The 24,855-nt window shown below is 39.7% G+C and overlaps 1 protein-coding gene and 1 long non-coding RNA gene across 51 annotated transcripts in view; one reads left to right on the forward strand and one right to left on the reverse strand.

The window, feature by feature from the left end:
* The window catches only part of SOX6 (SRY-box transcription factor 6), a 451,086-nt gene that overhangs the window by 129,410 nt on the left and 296,821 nt on the right, over positions 1–24,855 (reverse strand). For all 50 annotated transcript variants that reach the window (XM_083704983.1, XM_083705002.1, XM_083704991.1 and 47 more), the window contains one exon: positions 23,788–23,856. In XM_083704983.1, coding sequence (XP_083561109.1) covers positions 23,788–23,856 — 69 coding nt within the window. The remainder of the gene's footprint in view (positions 1–23,787; positions 23,857–24,855) is intronic.
* On the forward strand, positions 10,477–22,897 carry LOC310834103. Its single transcript, XR_014559093.1, has 3 exons — positions 10,477–13,016; positions 16,285–22,665; positions 22,828–22,897. It is a non-coding gene; the product is annotated as an uncharacterized lncRNA (long non-coding RNA).

A 24,855-nucleotide genomic window follows, 5' to 3' on the forward strand; every position in this document is an offset into this window, starting at 1 on the left:
AGCATGCACTGAGCTATAATCCTTGCTGTGGCGATCACACAGGGTCCCTGGACGTTTAACCGTCTATTGCTCCCTGTGCCACCACTGTGCTCGCTTCCCCACTGCCACCAACCAGTTACTCTCTGGTAAAACACTGAGTCCAGTCAGTTGTTAAAAGTGAACAAAAAAAAACCCCAAGTTTATTTTACAAACATTAACAAGTTTATGGTTTCTCAGATAATATTCCTGTCTGTATCTTAACTTTAGTTTCTTTACCGGCCTATACCTTCCTAATACTTTCTGACTGATTATCTCTACTGTTTGACTGACTCTTAACAAATTCTCTCACTTTCTCACACCAGACTAGCTCAACCCACAGACTTATCTTCTCTGTCTCTTCTAACTCCAGATTGTCTTCTCTACAACTCTAACTAAAAAACCTCTGTGCTTAAACCTTATACACAGTTAACTCTGCCCCCTGGGTTCCCATTGGTTAGTCATTTTACAATTAGTTAACCCTTTCCCTATGAACCCAGTATGATGTCACAAACATAGGAGGGCAAACGGCATACTTGCCCAATCACGATCATGGTCCAATCAATACTGTAGGAGAGAGCTTGGGAAAGCCAATCAGGAGATTTATGTTAACAGGGTTTCTGCTGCTTGCGCTAATGAAGCGTAATGTGAACTCAGGATGATTGGGGGCGGGGACTAGGAACCATATATTGGCTACCTTGATACCCCATGAATAGAGCCTTAAGTAGGGATGCTTGGAGAATTTGATTTCTCAGAATTATGATGCAAAGTGACCTCATCTGCTCCTTCTGGATGAACCTGGACCTTTGGATTTTGCACTTTTCCAAAAAAAATAATTCAGCTCAAGACTCTAAACTATATCAAGATGCATTAAAAACAATATTTTAGGATAAAACATGTCTTAAAATGTGTACAGTGAAATGAAATGTACAATTAAATAAGAATTTTCTATAAGATACATATTAAGATTCATATAGCAGATTAATCTGAAAATACAACTGAAGAGAATTACGAAGCAGCACACGTCAAATTGACATATGCTCAAGGTGCACAGGAATCAATGAAGGACCAAACTAGACATTACTTAAAATGTGTTTGACACCTAGTTCAGGATTCCCCATGTCTTTTTTCTTTACAAAGAACAATGGGGGTGTGGAATTCAGATTGGGACTATGACATGGGAAAGGGGTGATTAACCCCTTTTGCCATTTTCCCACTGAAAATCTATATATAACACTTCTATACAGTGCTACGGTTCAAAATTTCCAGGGCAGTTTACAGTAACTAATAAAAACACCAAAAGGCAGTGATAAAAACAATCACAGCAGGGGAGGGAAATACATCAGGGATTAAAAGCCTGGGAAATAAAAAGGCCTTTGGTGCCTGGTGTGCTAAGAGAGGATAAGGAGATTGTAGAAATGAATTCTTTGCATCTGTCCTCACTGCAGATGTTGGGCTCACACCCATTCCTGAACCGTTTTAATTTTTCAGAAAGGAGGTCTGCAGAACCAAGGCAAATAGTGGTGATGAGACAGGATCTAAGCACTACAGACAAATTTAAAATTAACAAAAACTCACCTTCCTTGTTTACAAAAAATTAGGAAAGGTTTTAGCAGAAACTGCAAAGCCAAAAAATAAAAAATGCCACTGCAGAACCAAGGCATCTAGATTAAAAATCTCCCAAACATATTCATTTAATTCATTTTATACTTCTATGCTGCTTATTTTTCACTAAAATGTTACTCAAAGCACACTTCAGTTATTTAAAATCATAGTATGCATTGGCTCTAACCATAATCCATGCAACTACGAAAATAAAATGTACCTAGTATATGGTAGTATAGGCAGCCATAGTATCCCAGGAAAGAGATTAATTCAAAATAAGGTTTCAGAACTGACCTTCTATTTAACCAAGGGAAAGGAAATAAGGGAAAGGAAATCAGCAAAAAAGTCCATGTATTGGCATCTGGAAGTAAACGAGTGTTGCAGTCTGGTGTGGTCATGGGTAAGTTGGCGGGGGGAGATTTCCGGTTCCCATGTGGCTGATGAATGACATAATCCCCTCCATTGGCCACAAGGGCAGTTGGGACTCGCTGGCAAATTAGCCGATCATGCACCAGCTTGAGGGCGGAATTTCAGGCTGACTTGAGTGAAGCCTACCCCTGCCTGGCTTCGCTCAGGTCCGCCTCCAACATATAAAAGCCAGATGTGCCTGCACATCCCACATGTTGGGATGGACTTCCTACCCTCCCACCCTAAACAACATCTTGGGCCTACTCAAAGCTGAGTGGGCAGGGCATGCTTAAGACCTTGTTGTGGAATTATTCAGTCACCATAATCAGGGGCAGGAAGGAATTTGCCTGGAAACAAACTGGGCTGGCCTGGAGGTTTTGCCTAACTCATAGCAACTGTCACAACCTGCTGGCAGGTAAGGCATTGAGGCTGAATCATTAGTCTAGACAGAGGGGGTGGGATGGAGCCCTATCTCACTCCAAAGAATTAGGATACCCTGGTAAAAGGGTTGGGGGTGCTTCCGTCTAAATGCCCAGAGGAGGGTGAGTGAACCATAGAACCCCTCTCCCAAATGGCATCCTGGAGGGACCACACAGATTTGATGTACATCATAGGTGACCCCAAAGTGACCTTGAAGGAATAATCAGCCAGCAAACAGGCTGGTTGATTCAGGATACACACCCAATGCCTATGTCAAAGCCAACTGACATCTGTAATCAATAAAGTTGTGGCCTATTTGATCTCAGGCTGTTCGTTTTGTCTTTATTACTTTTTCCCATGCTTTGACCCCAACGACTGCAGACTCACTGCTCCTGGGTCCGCCATCGCATACCCTCTCATTCCACTGACAGAAACCTCAGCTGGATCAAAAAGCCTTCTATCAGCAGTGGGATACCATCGGATATCTTCCTTTATAATTATATGCAAGGCTATTTAAACTACAGCCCATCTTGCAATCCATTTATGATTTGGGCTTGCTTGCTTGCTCTTACCCAGGGTAAGCTGGATTTCTAGAATAACTCAGCTCTCTGAATAACAATACAATGCATTATTTTAAAATTCTAGAATTGAAATGTGGATATATATGGTAGAATTTTGAGATGTTCTATAGCTCAGGCAGCCTTGCAGATAACTGCATTCACTGGGAGGTTTTTTGGTTTTTTTTTTGAAAAGGCTTTTCTATACAGTATGTGAAGCATAAAATGTTGGGCATACTCTTTTTGAATAAATCATGATACTTAAGTTTTGTTCTTAGCTTTTCAAATTGACTAATATAGCTTGTCTGGTGAGAATCAAATGTCCCATTCACTTCACCCACTGCCTCCTTTTGCAAGAATAAAATGCAAGAATACTTCTGCCATGAAAACAAGGGAGAACATGTGAAGGTGTCACAGGCTACATATGCCACTGACATAATTCTTTAATAGGATATGCTGTAATTTCCTGCAATTAATACCTTAGCAAAGCTATAAAGGTCTTTTTTCTTCCCAAATTCTAAAATACATGCAATGTGAAAATTAATGTTGTGTCAACCTTTCCATTATTAGTGCCTTTTTTCCATGTTTTTATATAACTTGGCTATAAAATTCATTCCAGCCTTTGAAAAAAAAAGGCATGCTTGATACTAGCTTAAGCAGATATTATGATTAAATTATACTTAAAAAACAACTCCATTGATAAAACAATTACTGTGGGGTAATTTCAGCACCCTACAAAATGCATAAAACTTTACAATGGAGTGAGCAACAGAAATGAGGAATTGTTACCAACTTCATTTGTAGCTTCACGTTGCAAAAGTATTCTTAAGGCAGATGCAGTAAAATGACTTTTGGGCAGAATGCCATCTTTATACCGCAAACAAAAATTAGAGAGAGTTGTTAAAAAGACAATTCCATGATATGGCCTGATGAGGCAATACTTCACCCCCGGGTTTTATTTCGTTGGACATCATGAAGAGTAAAGTAAACAAGTAAACCAGGAGGTTGTGCCTACAAACAACTGAAAAAGCGGCCTAGGACTGGAGGAACATGGGAGAAATGCAAGCCAAACCCCCACAATCTGAATGAATGGATTATATCTGCTTTCATCCAGGGTGCAGCAGCTGTAAACAAGGTGAATTCCATGTTCGGAATCGTTGTGAAATATAATTTACTTGTATTGCAAAGCCTTCATACAGATTTATGGAGTGATCACACTTTGAATACTGTGTACAATTCTGGCCATAATAGCTCAAAAAAAAAAAAAAAAAAAAGATCTTGTAAAGTTTGAAAAAGTGCAGAAAGGAGCAATCAAAACATTCAAGGGGGGGGGAAGGTTACAATGTTTGTCTAGAAAGGTGAATTAAGAGGGTGGGGGACATGAGAAGGGCTATATAAAATGCATTGGTGTGAAAAATATGGATATAGAGGTTGTGTCCCCCCACACCTCATTACACTAGAACCCGTGGTTATCCAACAAAGCTAAATGGTGATAGATTCAAGATACAGAAAAGGAATTACTTCATCATAGAGAACATAGCTAAGACTAAGTAATTAAGACTACATTGGATGGCTTTTAGAAGTACTGTATTAGACAATTTATGGAGGCTGAGCCTCAGTGACTATCCACGGCTAGTCATGATGACAATGTACTAACTCCAGTATCAGAGGCAGTGTGCCTCTGAATACCACCTGCTGGAAAACAAGCAAGTCAGTGTAGGCATAATGGTTTCGAGTGTTGGAACAGCATGGGGGAAATCAGAGTTCAAATCCATACTCAGCCCTGAAACTGAAGGGTAAAATCTTAGGCTGGTCACTCTATATCAACCTAGGCAAAATCTCACAGAGATGTTGCAAGAATAAAATGGAGTTCTTCTTACAACTGTTATGTTCACCTGAGATTCAATTACGGGCTAAGGTATTGTACAAACAGGCCCAAAGCTCTCAGTAATAACTTGAAAACTTTAATACAAAGTGAGCCCTCTAAGGCTAAATGTATACTATTGCTTAAATGAATAAGCTTTCACCATGCAGCAACTATTATTTATTATGGTTTTTACTAATGGCTAGATTTGCAATTAAGTACATCACATGAAACAATAATATGTTGATTATAAATTAAACTACACAAACACACATTCCTGAGAAAGCTTCACTGAGCTAATAACAGAAAAATAGCAATGTGATTTATAAAATCATCTTCAGTATTTCCTTTTAGAGTTATATGCTTTGTGGACCCAATTCAGCCAAGATGAAGAACCTTTAAGTCCCACTGATTTCAGTAGAAATGCGGTTATCTATTAGCTTTACTTTAACTGGATCATATAAGCTTCTCCCTCACCCTCCCTTTTTTACTATAATCACAAGCCATAGTCTATGAGAGTAATTAGCACTTTCAGCCTATTGATGTTTTTGAATTAAGGTGCTGGAGGAGACTCTTGAGAGTCCCATGGACTGCAAGAAGATCAAACCTATCCATTCTTAAGGAAATCAGCCCTGAGTGCTCACTGGAAGGACAGATCCTGAAGCTGAGGCTCCAATACATGAGGCCACCTCATGAGAAGTGAAGACTCCCTGGAAAAAATGCTGATGCTGGGAAAGATGAAGGGCACAAGGAGAAGGGGACGACAGAGGACGAGGTGGTTGGACAGTGTTCTCGAAGCTACTAACATGAGTTTGACCAAACCGTGGGAAGCAGTGGAAGACAGGAGTGCCTGGCGTGCTCTGGTCCATGGGGTCATGAAGAGTCAGACACAGCTAAACAACTACACACTAAACAACAACATGTATGTACATATGATGCTTACTAATACAGTCATGCCTTGGTTATTGAACAGCTTAGCTCTCGAACGTTTTGGCTCCCGAGCACCACAAACCTGGAAGTGACTGTTCTAGTTTGCAAACTATTTTCAGAAGCCGAACGTCTAACGGGGCTTCCGGGGCTTCCGATTGGCTGCAGGAGGTTCCTGCAGCAAATCAGAAGCCGCGCTTTGGTTTGGAAGTCAAACGGACTTCCGGAACGGATTCTCTTTGACTTCCAAGGTATGACTGTAGTAGTATTTTATTCAGCTGCCTATATTTTTAATGTGATCAAAACTCATTATGCCCACTCATTATGCCCACATGTGTATGTGTATATCTGTGTGTATGTATATGTGTGTGTGACACTGTGTGTGTGTGTGTGTGTGTGTGTGTGTGTACACACACACACATATGAGTCTATGTTTTTACTTTTAAAAATTATTATTTTGGGGAATGAGCAGTTTATAATGAGTTTCTTTATTTCATCATTTAGTGTGTTATAGTGTACATACTTTCTTTGCATATTGTCATTTTGGGCAACACAAGATAAACATGGTGCACCATAGTAAGCCACTGTGTACCATGCTCATGATTTGTTTTCTTTCACTGAATGGCTACAAACTTCAGTGCAGCATTTTATGGAAGTTCCTATAGCATAGGAATTTAAGCATGGTGATGTCAATGCTTCCCTGTGGAACTGAAAAGATATTCTGCTGTGTTATATCAAGTGTCGCACAATATATCACTTTTTATTCCCCATCCCTCAAGTATGGTATGCACACTGTTTAACTTCTTAAAATCTCAATGTAGACATAATTTACACAAGCTGTGCAAATGCCTGATTTACAGAAGATGGTCTATACAAGATTTATAGGAAAGACTTAGTTCTTTTAAACAAGCAGGACTTCTAAGTACAACAGAGCCAACAACCCTACTCTACCATGTAGTGAGAAATATTGTGCCTAAATAGAAAACACAGCTTTCTCTTTTTGAAGCCACCAGTTCTCTAATATAATTAGAAACTACTCATAGTGATTTTTTTTCCAGTACTGCATTAAATGCTTACGAAAGAGACAGTTTACAAAAAGCAAAAACTTCATTACTTGTCAATTGTTCATTCATTCCAGGTTAAAAGACACCGTGTCCAAAAGAATATGAGGCAGTTGACGAGTTGTGATGCAGGAGCCAAAACATAAAATTCAACACAGAAATAGTTTCGGAAAGTCTTCACAAAACCAAAACATGGGTGTGCATACATAGACCTTGTGCACACCTTGAATATTTTGAAGGAAAACACATCTTCCCAATGCTTAAAGAATCAAAAAGTGCCAGTACAGAAAGAATTATATTGTTTCCAAGACTTGTTAATGTGCAGAGAAGGCCTGTTTTTAATTTAGGGCAGATAAATAAATCAGCCCTTTTCTTCTGATTTTTCTCCTTTACAATCCTTTCACAGTCCTATGTAGAGTCGGTTAAAAATTATTTTTAAAATATACTGAGGGAAATGAAGCATACAACAATTTGACTTGATTTCCATCTCTAGATGGTATGAGGAGAGCTGAGCTGCTCCATGTGTTCATTGCTCATGGCCTATGTTCAGACAACATCTCAGCTTCCCGCAAACAAATGTTAGCTTCTAAATGCAGCTGCTTTACTATTCCTTTTTCATGGGCCATCAAACAAGCCAGGAAGCTTGGTTAACTATAGTGTAAAACTGGTTTCATATCCTGGTTTGTTCCAAAACAATTAGCCACAGTTTCCCAGTTAGACAGAATTGGGTAGTATAGTTAACAGGAAACTTCTGGGCTTCTTCACTCACAAACACACAAAGAGGGGAATCTGTATCAGGAAAGCATGGTCCATTTATATCTCATCCAAAAGCAGCTGTTGACTGTAGAATCGAGTGTTCCCTTGAATGGGTAAATAATTCATCAGAGATTCACCACATATAAGTAAGTCAACTCAAAAGCAGTTAATTCAGTTCATACATTCAACTGCCAGTCATTGAGTGTAAAGAGATAAATTAATATGCACATAAATGTGAACCAATCCAACAGTAGAGGCTTCTAATTGTATACAATACTATACAATTGTATACAACTTCAAGTTCCTTCTGAAATTCCAGTACATCACCTGAACTTCTCTTTCTTAATTTATATTATTATTAAAATTAATTACTATTAATTTAATGGATTTCAGGTCTGCTTTTACCCTTCTAGGGCAGGTTACAACATTCAACATATTTTTGAAAAGCAGTAAAAATAAATAACAATATTGAAATACAGCAGCAGATCACACCTTTCTAAACTGTAATAACCATAAAACCACCCAAATGCAGACCAGATTTTGTTTTAATAGGATTTCCCCAAAAGCCAACAGACAGAGGGTCATGCAGACTTTATTGAAGAGGGCATTCCCTATGTACTGAATTAACAACTTTGTTCTAATAGTTGATCAAAGAAACACATAAGGACATCACCCCCACTTCCACAAATTTCTGTAATTGTTATGTGCTATTCATTATAACAACTAAAAACCACCTTAACTCCCCCCACCTGTCAAAGTCTGCCCTGTTTAATGAAAAAAATGGCTTATTGTCACAATACAGAAAGTATACTACAATTATTCTCTAATGCTTTAACTGACATTCTGCCTCCCTTTTTAAAACAGAGCTGTGTTTTATCATTTTTGTCCAAATACCTGAATCTCTGAAAGAAAACTTTGACCTTTGATATCATCACATTCCAGCACTGCTTGTATACACGGCCATCACCATAAATCAGGTTCTTTAACGCACTAACATTTTATTAACTATTCCCTTTATTCACTATATCCAGGAAAGCACACACTGCAGACAATATATTATTACTTAAGCTCAAATAGCTCACAATTAACCATCAAAGAAATACTCCATGGCCATAAAAGTTACAGCAAGCAAAAAACCCAGAACTGACAGTGTTATTACATCTTATTTCAATGCAATCCTTAGAGACTATCCATGACAGTCTATTGCTGTAGGTACCAGCCCAACTTCTACTACTTCTTAATCCTTCAAATATAACACCTCCCAAAAAAACCCCCAACCTATTTTGTCACCTATAAATACAATGAATCCTAGCATGAGAACTTGCAATTTACCCAAGTATATTAGAAAACCATTTCTATTAATACCTGATACATGACATAAAGTAGCTGTTCACTGATCGTGTATTAATTACCTGTAAATGCAGGACTTTGCATGATTAAAAAGAATGCTATTTATGTATTTATTAAAGATGTGTCTTAACTGTCATTCATCAAAAGGATTCCAGGATGCTATACAAAATACTGTTAACTGTGGGTTGCCACTCCTAATCACACTGCTAACAAACCTTGCCTACCCAGCCCCCACCACATCCTCCACCTTCCTTGCCAACTCCGACGCTCTCCCTTTACACCTTACACAACCCCTGCACTGCTCACAGCTCCTTCATCACTGGGGAGTATGTGAAGTCCTGTCTGAAATGCTTGCCTTGGACCATCTGCCTGCCCACTCTGCTGGACCACCTGCCCATTTTTTTTGCTCACTCAGCCAAGCTGCCTTCTTGCTTGGACCCTGAGCTTTCCCCACTCTGTTCTACATGCATGCAATAGGATGGAACAGAAATTAACTCAGTTCACAATTTAATGCAAATCCAACTAATTTGCACTTCCCAAACCGATACAGGGACCTAAATGCAGCTATAAGTTGTTGTTTTTTCCAATTTTTGTGCTAGATTTATTCAACCCGAAAATGCAAACAAAATATTTTTAGATAAATGTGTACACTAAACTATGTATATTAATGAAAATAGTACAAAATATATGCTTGCAAAAATGCACACATCAGACAAAAATGCACACAAAAATGCATAAGTGTGTGTGTGTGTGTGTGTGTGTGGATTTCATTTTTATGCAATTGCAAACTGTTGTGGTAATAAGGTGAACTGAACTTCTTTGGAAAAATGAGAAACTGAGAGAAACTAAAATTGACACATTTGTCCACCCTTAATCCACATTAGACTTTGCTGCAAAGTAATGACTAGCTATTGAATACATCACATGATTGGATTTTGGCTAGTTTTTCAGCAGCAAGGGCACAGCCTTCTTATCAATTGTCCCTGATTAATCTGGTTTATTCCTCCATTTCTCTATCAAGCAAGTGTTCTGCTGCACTGATTGAAATGAGAAAAATGGCTATTGATTATTAGATACACTCCTATAGTACTTATAGGAATTAGGGGAGGGAATGTCCAACAGAACTTGGGAGTGAACAAAATAGCTAATGATGTCATCACTTTCAAAAATAAAGAGAGAAAGAAAGAATCAAGCGTGCTCAACCTTCATTTCCAAATTCCTGTTTCCTCTCCTAAACCTCAGCTTTTGCTGCAGATTTAGCTCTTTTCCACACATCAGATCATGTTCAGGTTCAATGCGCCAGAGTCCTATTCTTCAAGCCTGTTGAAATATCACTTTCCGAAACATGTGTGCTAACATTTGGCCAACAGTACCACAAGATGATTTTATTAACTTGTAGCTCATTTCATAGACTGCTGCTCATGTTGCTAACATATGCTCGCCTACCATTTACTGCTCTATAATTAGAAGAGTCATATGAAAGAGATACTGAAGGCCCAATCATTTTTTCCCCTTTTTTGAATTCAATATACTGTTTGGATCTTACAAAAAGAAATAAGACAACTCTACAGTCATAATTATTTTTTAGACCAATTTAAATAAAGCACATGGTCAAAGTAGATAAGCATTTAGTAGTTTTCCTAAGGAGATAACATTCTACAAAACTTGGAATGTAATTGTGAGATGTTCAGTAGTTAATGCTAAACCATAGTTTAGTGTTGCATGCTCCCTTCTCCCCTCACACATGGAAATACCTCCATTGTTGCCTGGCTATGGGCAAAGCTCTGTTTTCTATTCCATCTAAAGCTGGAAACTATTTGAAACCAGGCCAAGTGTAAACGATAGTTTGTCAATTCAGATTAAAAGAAAATTTACTAATCTCAAACCAGAAATGGAGGGAGAGAATTGTTATTTGCAAAGAGGGATGCAATGGTTATGCCAAGCTCATTCATATCATGGTGGTGATCAATAATTTATTAGAGTATTGTTTCATTAGTGGTTGTACTTGTGTATTTTGAATTATTATTTATTAATGACGTAGGGTTTTTTTATGAAGAGCAGTATAAGTAAATAAGTAAGTAAATAAATAATACTTTAACTATGTCTATGGCTGGATTCAGGCATCACCCTAAAACATGGTTGATTGCTTTTGTTGGAGGGGCAATCAGAGGGGAAGCAGCTGCAGCAATTATAGCCTGTCAATTCGGATATCACACCAAGACAGTTTTGGATTCTGATTTGCTAGGTAATAACAAACCATGGTTTGTCAAGCCTGATATACAAAACCATAGTTAAATTTCATAGTTTGATGTAGTGAGCCTGAATTCAGCCTGAATCTCTGCAAACATATTCCCCTGCATGAAGTTCTGGGGGTTCCCTAACCACCACCCTGAGAGTGTTGCACACATCATTACCATCGTCATTATCATTATTAGTAAACTTTTATACAACACCATCAGCTTGCAGATCAGATTTGTAAGCAGAGCATGTGCCTACTTTGAAAAGCATGTCCAAATTTATTTATTCATCTAAATATGCAGCAAGATATGGGGCATTGGTTGGTTCCAATATATGTGTCATGGGCTGGTTGGATGCAGAGGAGTGGTGGGAGGCACCAGGCGGGGAGCCCCAGGGGAAGAAGGCTCTCAGCCAGGGGATTTGTGATAGGGCAATGATGATTGGTCAGAAGGAGAAGGAGCAGACTGGGAAGAGGAGGTCTCAGCAGCAGGAGAGGTGGTAGAGTTTGGTGAACAGGAAGAGGCTGTGGCAGAGAGCAGTTCAGACTCTGAGGCTGAAGTGGAGGCCAGAGGGGAGGCTGGCTAAGAGAGAGAATGGAGACAGGCTGCTAAAGAATCCAAGGAATCTCCCCCTCCTGCTGTGACCAGATTCCCCTCCTTACTGGTCTCCTAGAGCTCACAGAGAAAGGAAATGGGCTGAACCGACACAGCCTGAGGCTGCGTGGGAAATAACTTGGTGAGGAGGATTCCTGGTGGACACTGGGAAGGCAGGGACCTTTAGTCCTTGCAACTGCTTCACCGGGGCGAGACCTACTAGAAAGCGTTGCTGAGACCACTAGGCCAGAGCTATGGTTTGTTTCTATTGGAATAAAGATTTAAGTGATTTTTTATTTTTATTTTTTGCTGCTGACCTATGCCTGATTCTAGCCTTGACAGTACTAGGATGTGTCACTTTCATATATATATTTTCAACAATTATAAAACATAATTTTATATCTTATACAGTTTTTTTTTACTTCCGTCAACCACATCTGAAAATTTTCCATTTCCCCCCACTTAATTTACATTTCTTACTTTCACTATTACCTTTAAATATCATAACTAATTTCTCTCTTCTTTATCTTCTTTGTAATATTTCATATATTCCTCCTTACAAAACTTCTTGCAGTCCTGCTGGTGTAATTTGTTGATTACAGTTGCTCTTCAAATAGTTTGCATATTTATGCCAATCTTCTGTGAATCTCTGGTCCCGCAGGTTTTGAATCCTTCCTGTCATCTTATCCAATTCTGCGTAGTCCCACTTTCACCAATTTTCATAGGCTCACATTGTGATCTTAGAAGCCTAAGCTTTCCCGTTTCTAAAAACTACAGGCCACTTATGTGAAGATACACGGGAGGCCATGTTTTCTCCAAAAATGAAGCCAAACCATGGGTTAGCATGGACACACTAACTCACAGAGGGGAGCTCACACCTACTTTGCTCACCTTTTGGTTCAGTGTGGCACAGCAGCTAAGCCAAGGTTTAGGGATTTGCCAGGGTTCATGGTTAAGCTCTCTCCTCCTTATTCATGATCTATAGCCCAGGTTTGTTCTGAGCTGCAGCTAAAGAGAGAGCCTAACCACGAGTACAGGTGCAGACATCACACTAAAGCTAAACCTCCTCTCCAGCAGTCCTCCTCTCCAGCCAGTCCTGATTTTGACTATGACTAATTGTGGAGCAGTCTAGAATAATATTAATGAGCTATGGATGGATTTCATATAATCATAGAATTGCAGAGTGGGAAGGGACTCCAAGGGTCCTGTAGTCCAACCCCCAGTGATAATAATAATAATAATAATAATAATAATAATAATAATAATAATAATAATAATAACAATAATTTATTATTTATACCCCGCCCATCTGGCTGGGCCTCCCCAGCCACTCTGGGCGGCTTCCATAAAAACCAAAAATATAGTAAAATATCACACGTTAAAAACTTCCCTGAACAGGGCTGCCTTAAGATGTCTTCTGAATGTCAAGTAGTTGTTTATTGCTTTGACATCTGATGGAAGGGCGTTCCACAGGGCGGGCGCCACTACCGAGAAGGCCCTTTGCCTGGTTCCCTGTAGCTTTGCTTCTCGCAATGAGGGAACCGCCAGAAGGCCCTCGGCGCTGGACCTCAGCGTCCGGGCAGAATGATGGGGGTGGAGACGCTCCTTCAGGTATACTGGACCGAGGCCGTTTAGGGCTTTAAAGGTCAGCACCAACACTTTGAATTGTGCTCGGAAACATACTGGGAGCCAATGTAGGTCTTTCAAGACCGGTGGTTTGTTTTTTTAATAATATATTTATTAGCAATTTTTTAATTTAATTACAATTCCAATAAACAATACCATAAAACATATCTTTTAACATAATCTTCTTAACTTCTTTGGACTCCCTCGCATCTCCCGCTCCTGCGTTCCTAGCCAAAAAGATTTTTCCAGCAAATTTATCCCCTTATTTCGATTCTTATTATCTAATTTTCCAATATTATATCACTAATTTTTAATATCCTTTATTCAAATCTAAAAGAATTAAATATAACTTAAAATTTTTCCAAAAATTTATCTTTTCTTAAATTTAACTTATCTTCATATATCACTTCCTCTATCTCAATGGTGCCCAGTCGTTTACATTCTAGCATCCTCCTTAACATTCATATAATTTATAATATTTTTGTAGATAGATCTTGAATTTCTTCCAGTCTTCTTCCAACGTCTCTTCTCCCAGGTCTCAGATTCTGCCCGTCATTTCAGCCAGTTCCCTATAGTCTGTCAGTTGCATCTGCCATTCTTCCAGTGTGGGTAGATCTTGGGTTTTCCAATACTTAGCGATAAGTATCCTTGCTGCTGTTGTTGCGTACATAAATAATGTTCGGTCCTTCTTTAACACCTTCTGGCCGACGATACCCAAAAGGAAGGCCTCTGGTTTCTTAGGGAAGGTATACTTAAATACCTTTTTCAGCTCATTATATATCATTTCCCAGAAAGCCTTCACTCTAGGGCAGGTCCACCAGAGGTGAAAGAATGTTCCTTCATTTTCCTTACACTTCCGACATTTGTTATCAGACAAGTGGTATATTTTTGCAAGTTTGACTGGGGTCATATACCATCTATATATCATTTTCATAACATTTTCTCTCAACGCATTACATGCAGTGAAATTCAGCCCAGTAGTCCACAACCTCTCCCAGTCCTCAAACATGATGTTATAACCAATGTCCTGTGCCCACTTTATCATAGCCGATTTGACCGTTTCATCTTGTGTATTCCATTTTAACAGCAAGTTATATATTCTCGAAAGTACCTTAGTCTTGGGCTCTAAAAGTTCAGTTTCTAACTTCGATTTTTCCACCTGGAATTCTAACTTTTTATCAAGTTTAAAAACTTCTTTAATCTGAGCGTAATGCAACCAGTCTCGCACTTTATCTTTCATTTTCTCCTGACTCTGCAACTTCCAACTATCTCCATCTTTTTCTAAAATTTCCCAATACTTCGGCCATTTGGCCTCCATATTGAGTCTTTTCCGGGCCTTAGCTTCCAATGGTGAAAGCCACCTTGGAGTTTTATTTTCCAATAAGTCTTTGTATTTTGTCCAGACATTAAACACTGCTTTTCTGACAATATGGCTCTTGAAAGTCTTATGAATTTTAACCTTGTCCTACCACAAATATGCATGCCATCCAAAAGCATTGTTAAAACCTTCCAAATCTAGAACATCAGTGTTTTCAAGAAGCAGCCAATCTTTCAACCAGCAGAAAGCTGCTGATTCATAGTACAGCCTTAAGTCTGGCAGGGCAAAGCCCCCTCTTTCCTTCGCATCAGTTAGTATCTTAAACTTAATTCTGGGCTTTTTGCCCTGCCAGACAAATTTGGAAATATCTCTCTGCCACTTCCGAAAGCATTCCATTTTGTCCACAATCTGCAAAGTTTGAAACAAAAACAGCATTTTTGGCAATACATTCATCTTTATAGCAGCGATTCGGCCTAACAAGGAAAGTTTCAGTCTTGACCAACTTTCTAAGTCTCTCTTAATTTCTGACCAGCATTTCTCATAATTGTCCTTAAAAAGACTCAGGTTTTTTGCTGTTATGTTTACCCCTAGGTACTTTACTTTTTTAACCATGTTTAACTCTGTCTCTTTCTGAAACCTTTCTGACTCTGTAACTGTCAAGTTTTTCCCCAATACCTTAGTTTTCTGCTTATTCAGTTTAAATCCCGCCACCCGACCAAACTCTTGGATTAATTGTAATACTCTCTTCGTGCTGGGTTCTGGCTCCTGTAAAGTCAAAACCAGGTCATCTGCAAAAGCTTTAAGTTTGTACTGTTTCGCTCCGACCTGAATTCCTTTAACCAACTGGTCTCCTCTAATCATATTCAAGAGCACCTCCAGGACTGAAATAAATAACAATGGGGAAATAGGGCAGCCTTGTCGTGTCCCTTTCTCAATTTTAAACTCTTCTGTGACCACATTGTTGACTATCAATTTAGCCTTTTGTTCTGAATAAATTGCATCTATCCCATTTTCAAACCCCCGACCCACTCCCATCCCTTCCAAATTTTTCTTCATGAATTTCCAGGAAATATTGTCAAAGGCCTTCTCCGCATATATAAAGATTAGCACGGCTCTTGTATTAATGTTTGTTTGCAAGAGTTCCAAAATGTCTATAATGTTCCTTGTGTTAGCAAACAACTGTCTACCTGGGAGAAAGCCTGCCTGGTCCTTGTAAATTACTTCATTTAAAACTTTTTTAAGTCTCCTTGCTAAAATGTCTGCAAATATTTTGTAATCCACATTTAAGAGGGAGATGGGACGGTAGTTCTTAAGTTGTGTTTTTTCCATTTCCGATTTGGGTATCAATGTGATAAAAGCCTCTTTCCACGATTCCGGCGCCTTCTTCCCCTCCAAAATTTCATCCTACCTCCATCAGTGGTTGTATCAAATAGTCTTTCAATGTCTTATAATACTTGGAGGTAAGCCCATCTGGCCCCTTTCAAGACCGGTGTTATATGGTCTCGGCGGCCGCTCCCAGTCACCAGTCTAGGTGACCAGTCACCAGTCACCAATGCAGGAATCATGACTAAAGCATCCATGACAGATGGCCACCCAACCTCTGATTAAAAACTTCCAGTGAAGGAGAGTCCACTATCTCCAAGAGAGTCTGTTTACTGAGCAAGAACAATTATATACACACTCAGCTGTATTCTGTGGTGAGCACAGTAGGTGTGCCTATTCCTTTTAATCCAGAAAATCAAGTTAAACGTTTAAAGAAAGCTCTAAGTACATTTATCATAACTTTTAGAAGCTAATTAAATTAGATAAAAGAAATAATTAGATTTGCATTTTTATCCCTTTTTTTTTTTTAGTTCTGAAGAAGATCACAGCAGCATGCCCATGGGCAATTAAAAACCGCACAGTGCAGTGAAAATATAAAGGGATGAGATGGGCTTGGGTCTCTTTTTTCCTGGCTAATTCACGATTGAATATACAATTAAAAATATTTTAAGGACTTACTAAAGTTGAGGGCTATTCTTAGAATTTGAGTTTTGCTTACAAGCCTTGTTTTTCTACTTTCAACAGAGCCTCTGATCCATGTAACATGCCAACAGATGTATCAAATTGCTTTCAGCAACTTTATTTGGTCCTGTTCTGAGCTTACTGGAAGGAGATCAGTTCCATGATCGATAACAAAAGGCGGGAGGGGGTATTCCCCTGTGCCAGAACAGTAGTGCTATAATTGCTTTTTGCTTGTCAGTGCTAAATACAGTTTACAGAGAAAGAGACCTATGAATGAACAGTTGCAGCCCAGTTTGAGCTAAATTCCAGACAGTGCCCCTTCAGCAAACATATAGCAAATAGCTTTAACCTATTTCTAGAAGGCAATAAATGAAGGGTCCACCTCTGAAACAGGAGGTCAATTAGATACTTAATAATGACCAATATCTTAGCATTATTATCCTAGCAAAAAAAAATTAATTAACCAGGCTGTGGGGGCCATGAAGGCTAATGTAGAATGTAATTATTCCTGATCTTTAGACATGCACTTCACATAAAGAGATAGTCCTTATTCAGCTCACCAGGTACCTCAATTGTCAGTAGTTAATCATGGATAAGGAAAGGGATTTGTTGGTTCAGCCTCTCAAGTTTTAAGTTCAACAAAAATTATTCACACTCAAGGACAGTTAAACAGTTGTCATTTTTCATATTACTGCCCCTTTGTTTACCATCATGCTCACTCGTTTTAATAAAGTAATACCAGGCAAGTTTGTTGATATTAAACGGCACAGCATGAATGTTACTTTCAAGAACAGGAGGAAAATGTATTCGTGAAAATGAACTCTAGTGGCAATAAAAATGGAAGAGGAACTCAACCTTCAATGTGCAAAGATAACTTCACGGATTAAATGGCAATCTAACTAGCTATGTGAAGGAAATAACTGCAGGGTTCACTATGGTAGGAAGGGAATGTGATGAGAAATGAACCTTTAAGCCACAATTAGAAAAATATTCCATTCAGAATTGACACAGTAACTTCCAGTGACAGAGGGATATAAAAGTTTTCCAAATGAGTCAGATATTGTGTTGTACATGGTTGTGGCAACTCTGGAGTGGAACATACTGGCTGACAGTCCTAATGGTGAACACCACAAGAGCTTATAGGGCTGCCATTAGTATTAGCTGCAATTCTGTTTTAAACTAGAGGAACATAATCCAGTTGTCCTTAAAATAGAGTTTAGAAATGACATATGGTTCAGAATATGGGAACCAGACTATTGATGGGGTGCTATCATTCAGATAACACTAACCTTAAAAGCTTCCACATGTGATTCAAAGTGCTGGTCTGTCTAAACCAGGCATCCCCAAACTCGGCCCTCCAGCAGTTTTGGGACTACAACTCCCATCATCCCTAGCTAACAGGACCAGTGGTCAAGGATGATGGGAACTGTAGTCCCAAAACAGCTGGAGGGCCAAGTTTGGGAATGCCTGGTCTAAACCATTAAACAACTTGTGACCAAGGTACTTGAAGGGCTGTCTTCTCCTTTATGAACCTGTCTGAAATTTCAAAATCTGTATTGAAGGTCCTTCTCTGAAAAGAAGTGTTGGACTCCCTCACCCCTCATGAACTCCGATCATGCAGGGTTCTAAATTATTCATCACTCATCCATTCATTTTTCCCTGTCTTCCTCCTCTCTTATGTTTATTCACCCATGTTTCATTCTCACACAGATCCCATACCAGACATCCCTCTGTTTTTCCCTTCTCCCTTTTTTGTCTTCTATTTATTCAATCAATCCATTATCCATCATCTACTAATTCTCTCTCACATGCACGCACGTGAACACACACACACACAAGAGAAGAGAGAGGGGCACATATTTAAGATGTGCTGTTTTGCCTTTTGTTCATGCTCCATTTCATTTACCAAAATCATATTTAAATTGTCCTAAGTTTTAGAGGGCTAAATAATCAGTATCGGCTTCACTTGTTTCTATCATTGTTTTAAAAGGACCTACTCATTTTGCGAACTGACAAATGTATGACTTGTGTCAACAGACTTTTGGCAGCAGTTCTTTGCCTACAAACTGCAGCCCAACAGCACATCATAAAACTGTGAAGTACTGGTGCAGCTTCAGGCTATTGTTCAGGAAGACTAGAAACACAACTAATTAATGCTGCAGGCCTTGATCCAAGGAACCACATAACTAGCCCTACATGCTCAGGGGAGCTTTGAATTTGTATTTCTCAAAGAGCACATCCCATGCTACACACAAAATATCTTATGAAATCGATTGGAATTTCAAAAGCAATTTAATATGACTGGGGAGATCCTTAGCCATTCAAAAGTAAAAACAAAACAAAACACTGAGTTTGTGTATAAACTCTTTGGATCCTAGCTATAGCCCCTTTATCTTATACGAATGGTGTCTCCTCACGTGTAACGTGCTTCTTCCATTCAATTTTAGTCAATTTCGCCCAGCCCACACTTTCCAGGAGGGTCTCCTGAGTCCTGATCATCCCCTGAGGAGGATTGGAAGAAGCAGGCTCTTTGGTGAAAGGAAAGGACTTAAAATCCACCTTAAACCTCTTGGATAGGGCAGGCTGTTCAATAACTATAGCAAGCTAAAAGCTGGAAATTTCTAAAATAATCCCACCATCTCTGCTTTACAGTAGCATTTCCTTCATATTCGTTTGCATGCCTGATATGGCACTGGTTCAGCAGCTCCAATAGCAGCCAAAGCAATTCCTTACAAGATGCTCCAGGAGAAGATGAAAAGCCCACCAGAATCCTGGCAAACATGCTGTGGAAGAGAAATACTTAACCTGCCTGGAATACTTTAATGAGTTTTCCCAATTCACACAAGAGAGAGAAGTAATCCACAGAAGTCTCTCACACTAAACAGGCCCAAATAACCGGATTGGCACAAAATGACAAAATGTTAGGCAGTGTCTAAACTCCATAACTTAGTGGAAAAACATGTTTAGAACAAGATGGATTGGAGGCAGATTAGTTGTTCCTAGGAAGAGCAACTGTCACTTGATCTCAGTGACATGCCTGTTAACCTTTGCTCAAAAAAAACCAAACCAGAATAGAAGGCAGTAAGGCAAGGAATCAGCTAGAATTATGAACGAACAGTAGACAGAAGGGAGCTCAAGACCAACTCCTCCATCATCATCATCATCATCATCATTTTGCATTAAGTGACACTCCCCTTGCCAAACCCCTGCCTTGACACAGTAAACTGTTTCAGAGCTTAAACACACATTTTGCTTCAGGTACCTCAAAAGTGAAGATAGGATAAGTAATTAACAGAAGGCAAGGAGGAGACATCAGGCACAGAATAAAGGTGCAAATCTCTGCCTCCTACTGTAGTCCAGCTAGAGAGCAAAACGTCCACAACTACCCACAGTTCTTTAATTTCAGATACAGTCTGAGAAGCCATGGAGCAAAAGGGGGAGAAAATACTGAAGCAGCATCAGAGCAATACAAAGTGTGTGCATGGTGATGTGGACAGTATGGGATCAACTACAGCTCCTGCTCCATTTTGGAAAGTTGGTCTTCCAGGTTCTTCTCCATTATAACATCTTGTTCTTACAAGGAGACCTTTTGCTCCCAGATCCTGAACCTTCTGCTTGCTCCCAGTCGTTAGGGCTACCTTTGCTTGTAGAGACTGAATTTGCTGACTGGTCCTCTCCCTCTCTCTTTCAGTGTAATACATTCAGCTGTTCAGTCAGTTCCTGCTTCTGTGATTCGTGGCTCTTCATTTGCATTTCCTGATTTATTAAGTTCCGCTGCAACTCTGATATATTTTCGTTCAGCACACTAATTGTTTCATTAGCTTCAGCCAGCTCGCTTCCTTCTCCTACAACTTCTAATTCAGAGACTCTGTGTTCTTCCAATCTGTTAATTTCAATTTGTACTTGAAGCTTATTTTCTGCCTCAGTTTCTCTTTCTCAATACTGCTTGATGCAGTTGAGGAGCTTTTAGTTAAGGTCAGCTCCTACTCAAAATGTCCTCAAATTTGCATTAGCCTTCTCCTCAAGCTGAATTTGAGCCCCTTTTGTGACTCTTGAATTTTCTCCCATTCCACTTGCAAGAGCTGCATCCCTGAACAAATTTGGCCAGCCTGGTCTTTCTGCTTCATCATCTGCACTGCATACTCATTCTGCATCTGCAGAGAACCTTGAGTCACTTGTGCAGTAGTCATTTCCTCCACAGACTGTGACAAGAAGTTGTTGAAATATCTTAGAACAGAGAAGACCATTGTATTTCCTTCTGCATCTTCCATATGCACATTACTTCCCCCACAGCCAGCCACATCCTCAGTTCATCAGCATTCCCAGTCACTTGCTCTACACTTTCCTCCTCGAACCTCCCTCTCCAATATATTTGACTAACCTGAGGTGGGTGGGAGAAAACTTATTGGAAAGCAGAAGTTATTTCAATGCTGGCAAGAATTAATAGCAACCATGCAAATTGATGATAAGCCTCTTGTCTCGCGCCATCCCATTCTACAAGAGGAGAAACAATCTCCCTGTGATAAGCCAGGATTTAAAGCTGTACTAATATTCTGAAATATTATGCAGTACCATCCTTGTTGGACTGTAGCGCTTGAAGAGCAGGTGAGGCTATCACATATGAAAACAGACTGCTAATTTAAAACTAGCCTAGATCCCTGACATGAAAATTGTTCTATATGCATGCTGCCTTTTATGTGGGAGATGTTCAAATATGCAAGATGGTGGTGGTGGTGATGACTATTATTATTTTATTTGAATTTGCAAACATTCAGGTCAAAATTAAAGCACAAATAGAGGGGGCATGACTAGGTAAGGGTGATGTGGGGAAAATTATGCAGAAATTTGGAAAGGCAACAGCATCACTTTTTCTTTTCTTTGTCTTAAAAAAATCCTAACTTGTTTCTGTACCATTCCCATCCTCCAAGTTCCTTTGGAAAAATACTACTGGAATTCAATGTTACACTACTACAATTGTTCCATCAGTGTAAGCATTTCTGCTTTCCTAATGGAAAACCCCCTTTCTCCTCCCCCTGTGCTCCATTCTGGGGTTCACATGATCCCTCCAGAGCTGACTGGATGGGGGAGGAAAGGTGGGGAAAGCCCTATCACGTTTTCAGGACTCATTGTGCTGGGTCCCTCTAGCACAACTATTTAGCTGGACCCAGCCCATTTTGCCATTTGGATTATCCTTTGGATCCCTTCCAACTTACAATTCTGTAATTCCAAACTGCTTTCTGTCAGGAAATGAATGAATGGGGCACAATCAATTTTTTACCTAGAATAATGCTACAGCATATTTTAATATGCTTTTGGGAACTGGTTCTTGAGAGGTGGCTATTGCAGCCACTTGCAGTGGTGTCCAAAATAACAAGAAAAGGTGTTTAAAATGTGTGTGTTTTTAAGGGAATGGGGCAGGGATGTCACAACTGCTGTGCTTATATTATGCTTAACCATGGTTAAAACAAGCAATACAATTCAAGTTAGAATGGAGGGAGCCCTTTTCCAATACACTGGATTCTGATCTTGGTATCTGACACCCTATTTTGATATATATTTGCATAATAATGATTTTATTATTTGTACCACACCCATACGCGGGTGGTGCTGTGGGTTAAACCACAGAGCCTAGGACTTGCCGATCAGAAGGTCGGCAGTTTGAATACCCGTGACGGGGTGAGCTCCCGTTGCTCAGTCCCTGCTCCTGCCAACCTAGCAGTTTGAAAGCACGTCAAAGTACAAGTAGATAAATAGGTATCACTCTGGCGGGAAGGTAAACGGCGTTTCCGTGTGCTGCTCTGGTTCGCCAAAAGCGGCTTAGTCATGCTGGCCACATGACCCGGAAGTGGCTCCCTCGGCCAATAAAGCAAGATGAGCGCCGCAACCCCAGAGTCAGTCATGACTGGACCTAATAGTCAGGGCAGTGGCGTAGCGTGGGTTGTCAGCACCCGGGGCAAGGCAAGTAATTTGCGCCCCCTAACCCGTGGATTTGTGCCCCCTAACCCTAACCCCCAGATGTTGCGCCCGGTGCGGCCGGCCCCCCTGCACCCCTCACGCTATGCCACTGGGTCAGGGATCCCTTTAGCTTTACCTTTTACCACACCCATCTGGGTTGCCCCAGCCACTCTAGGCAGCTGAAAGTTAGTACCATGGAAATCAAGTTAAGTTAGGATTGCAACCTACATTTCAGAAGCACTTTCCTGTGTTTAACAGAAGAGCTATTACTAACAGGTGCCACACAGAGGTGAAGTCCTCCATGTTTCATATCAGTGTGATTCATTTCTGAGAAAACACTGTCTCTGACCATCTCACTGGTTCTATGAATCGAACTATTTGTATAAATAGTGAAAGGAGCCTCTACTAGGTATGTATTGTAAAGGTATGAATACAATTCCCTTTTGGCTTTTTATAGGTGACTGTTTGACCTGTGGTAATAACATTGCTATAGTTATGATGAGGCATTAAAAGAAAAGAAAATAACCACAACAAATGCTTTCAAAATATAATACTTCTTCACAATCTGTTTTTGAATATATCCAAGAGTGGGTCCTTGGACCATATTGAATGCTCCTGCTCTCTTTCTCACACACCACTAAAACTTGAATTGGTGCCCGTGGCAGATAAACATTGCTGCCTACAAAGGGTTTGGTACTTATATACCTACACAGCAATAGCTGCAGATGTTTTCCATAGTAATTGTCTCAATATAAAGCAGTTCAGTCTTGGTTGTAATAAAGCAATCCATAACCAACAATTGAATCACTGCTTTTCCTCCGTAGCACAGAAGTTAAAATGCCTGTTTATCTTACAGCTAAATAGGAAGATTTAAAAGTAATGCGTATCTTTCAAACAAAACCTGTTTATTAACAAAAGGCAGGCTACACCAAAATATTTATCACCATTTAATTTTTTTTAATGTGGACAATCCTCCTTGGATTTGAAGCTTTGCTTGTCTAGGAGGGTAAAAGCAATTTTGTTGTAAAGCTTCCCCTTTTACTAAATGGAATTTAAGCATAATCAGAAGAGAGCAATAAAACACACTGACCTGAATTTGCTGCTGCAGTAGATTGATTTTGTGCTGCTGTTGCAGAAGTTGCTGCTGTTGTCTTGCAATCTATTAGAAATAAATTTTCCATTAAATTAAAACAGTGATGTTGAGGCTTCAATATTATTGAGTGAAAACAAGTTTCTACTTATTCCTCATGATAATTTCAAAGATTTTTCTTCTTTGTTTCACCGAACCACATTTGTTGTGGAGTTAACTAAAAGATTGGAAGAAGGTTTAAATATATTGTTTACTAACCTATCTTTAAAGACTATTGAAGTAATTGAAGTATTCATTCTCAAAGCTTCAGCTTCAGCTGGACCTTGCATACATGACAGAGGGCTTTCTTCCCTATGTTTCTCCTGGCTTCTGAGCCAGCAGGGGAGGCCCTACCTTTAGGACATCTCCTATTTGCAGGTGAAATTTGTGGAAAATCAGAGCACAACCTTTCCAGTAATCACATCAACACTTTGGAACTTTCTGCTCAGGGAAGCACACCTCACAACTTCTTTATTCTCCATTTGTCATTGACTTGCACCTTTATTGTACCAAAGTGCTTCCCTTAGGAGTAGCTAGATCAGCCTTCCACAACTTTGTACCAGTGTGGTTCCTCCACACAGGGCACTGAGCCAAGGGGAACATTGTTGTTGTTGTTGTTGTTTAGGGTACCTACTGAGAAGATCCATTTAAAAAGCAACTGTACCAAAATGAATTATTGTGAAATTAATAAATATTCAAGATGGTGGGGGGGGGGCACTAAATTTTTTTCTCACTCAGACACCATATTACCAAAGTAATATGCTCAGCCTGAGAGCAACTCTCCTGATCAGGTTTCCTCAACCTCAGCCCTCCAGATGTTTTTGGCCTACAACTCCCATGATCCCTAGTCAACAGGACCAGTGGTCAGGGATGATGGGAATTGTAGTCTCCAAACATCTGGAGGGCCAAGGTTGAAGAAGCCTGCTCCTGACAAACCATCCAATGATTACTGAAGGGGATGTAAGAAGCCCTTTCTCTAGTTCTTCTCAGCTATTATTAGGTCCATACAAAACAGTCTGAATAAGACTA

This window comes from Podarcis gaigeae (assembly GCF_964106915.1).
Source record: "Podarcis gaigeae genome assembly, chromosome: 1".
Lineage (NCBI taxonomy): Eukaryota > Metazoa > Chordata > Lepidosauria > Squamata > Lacertidae > Podarcis > Podarcis gaigeae.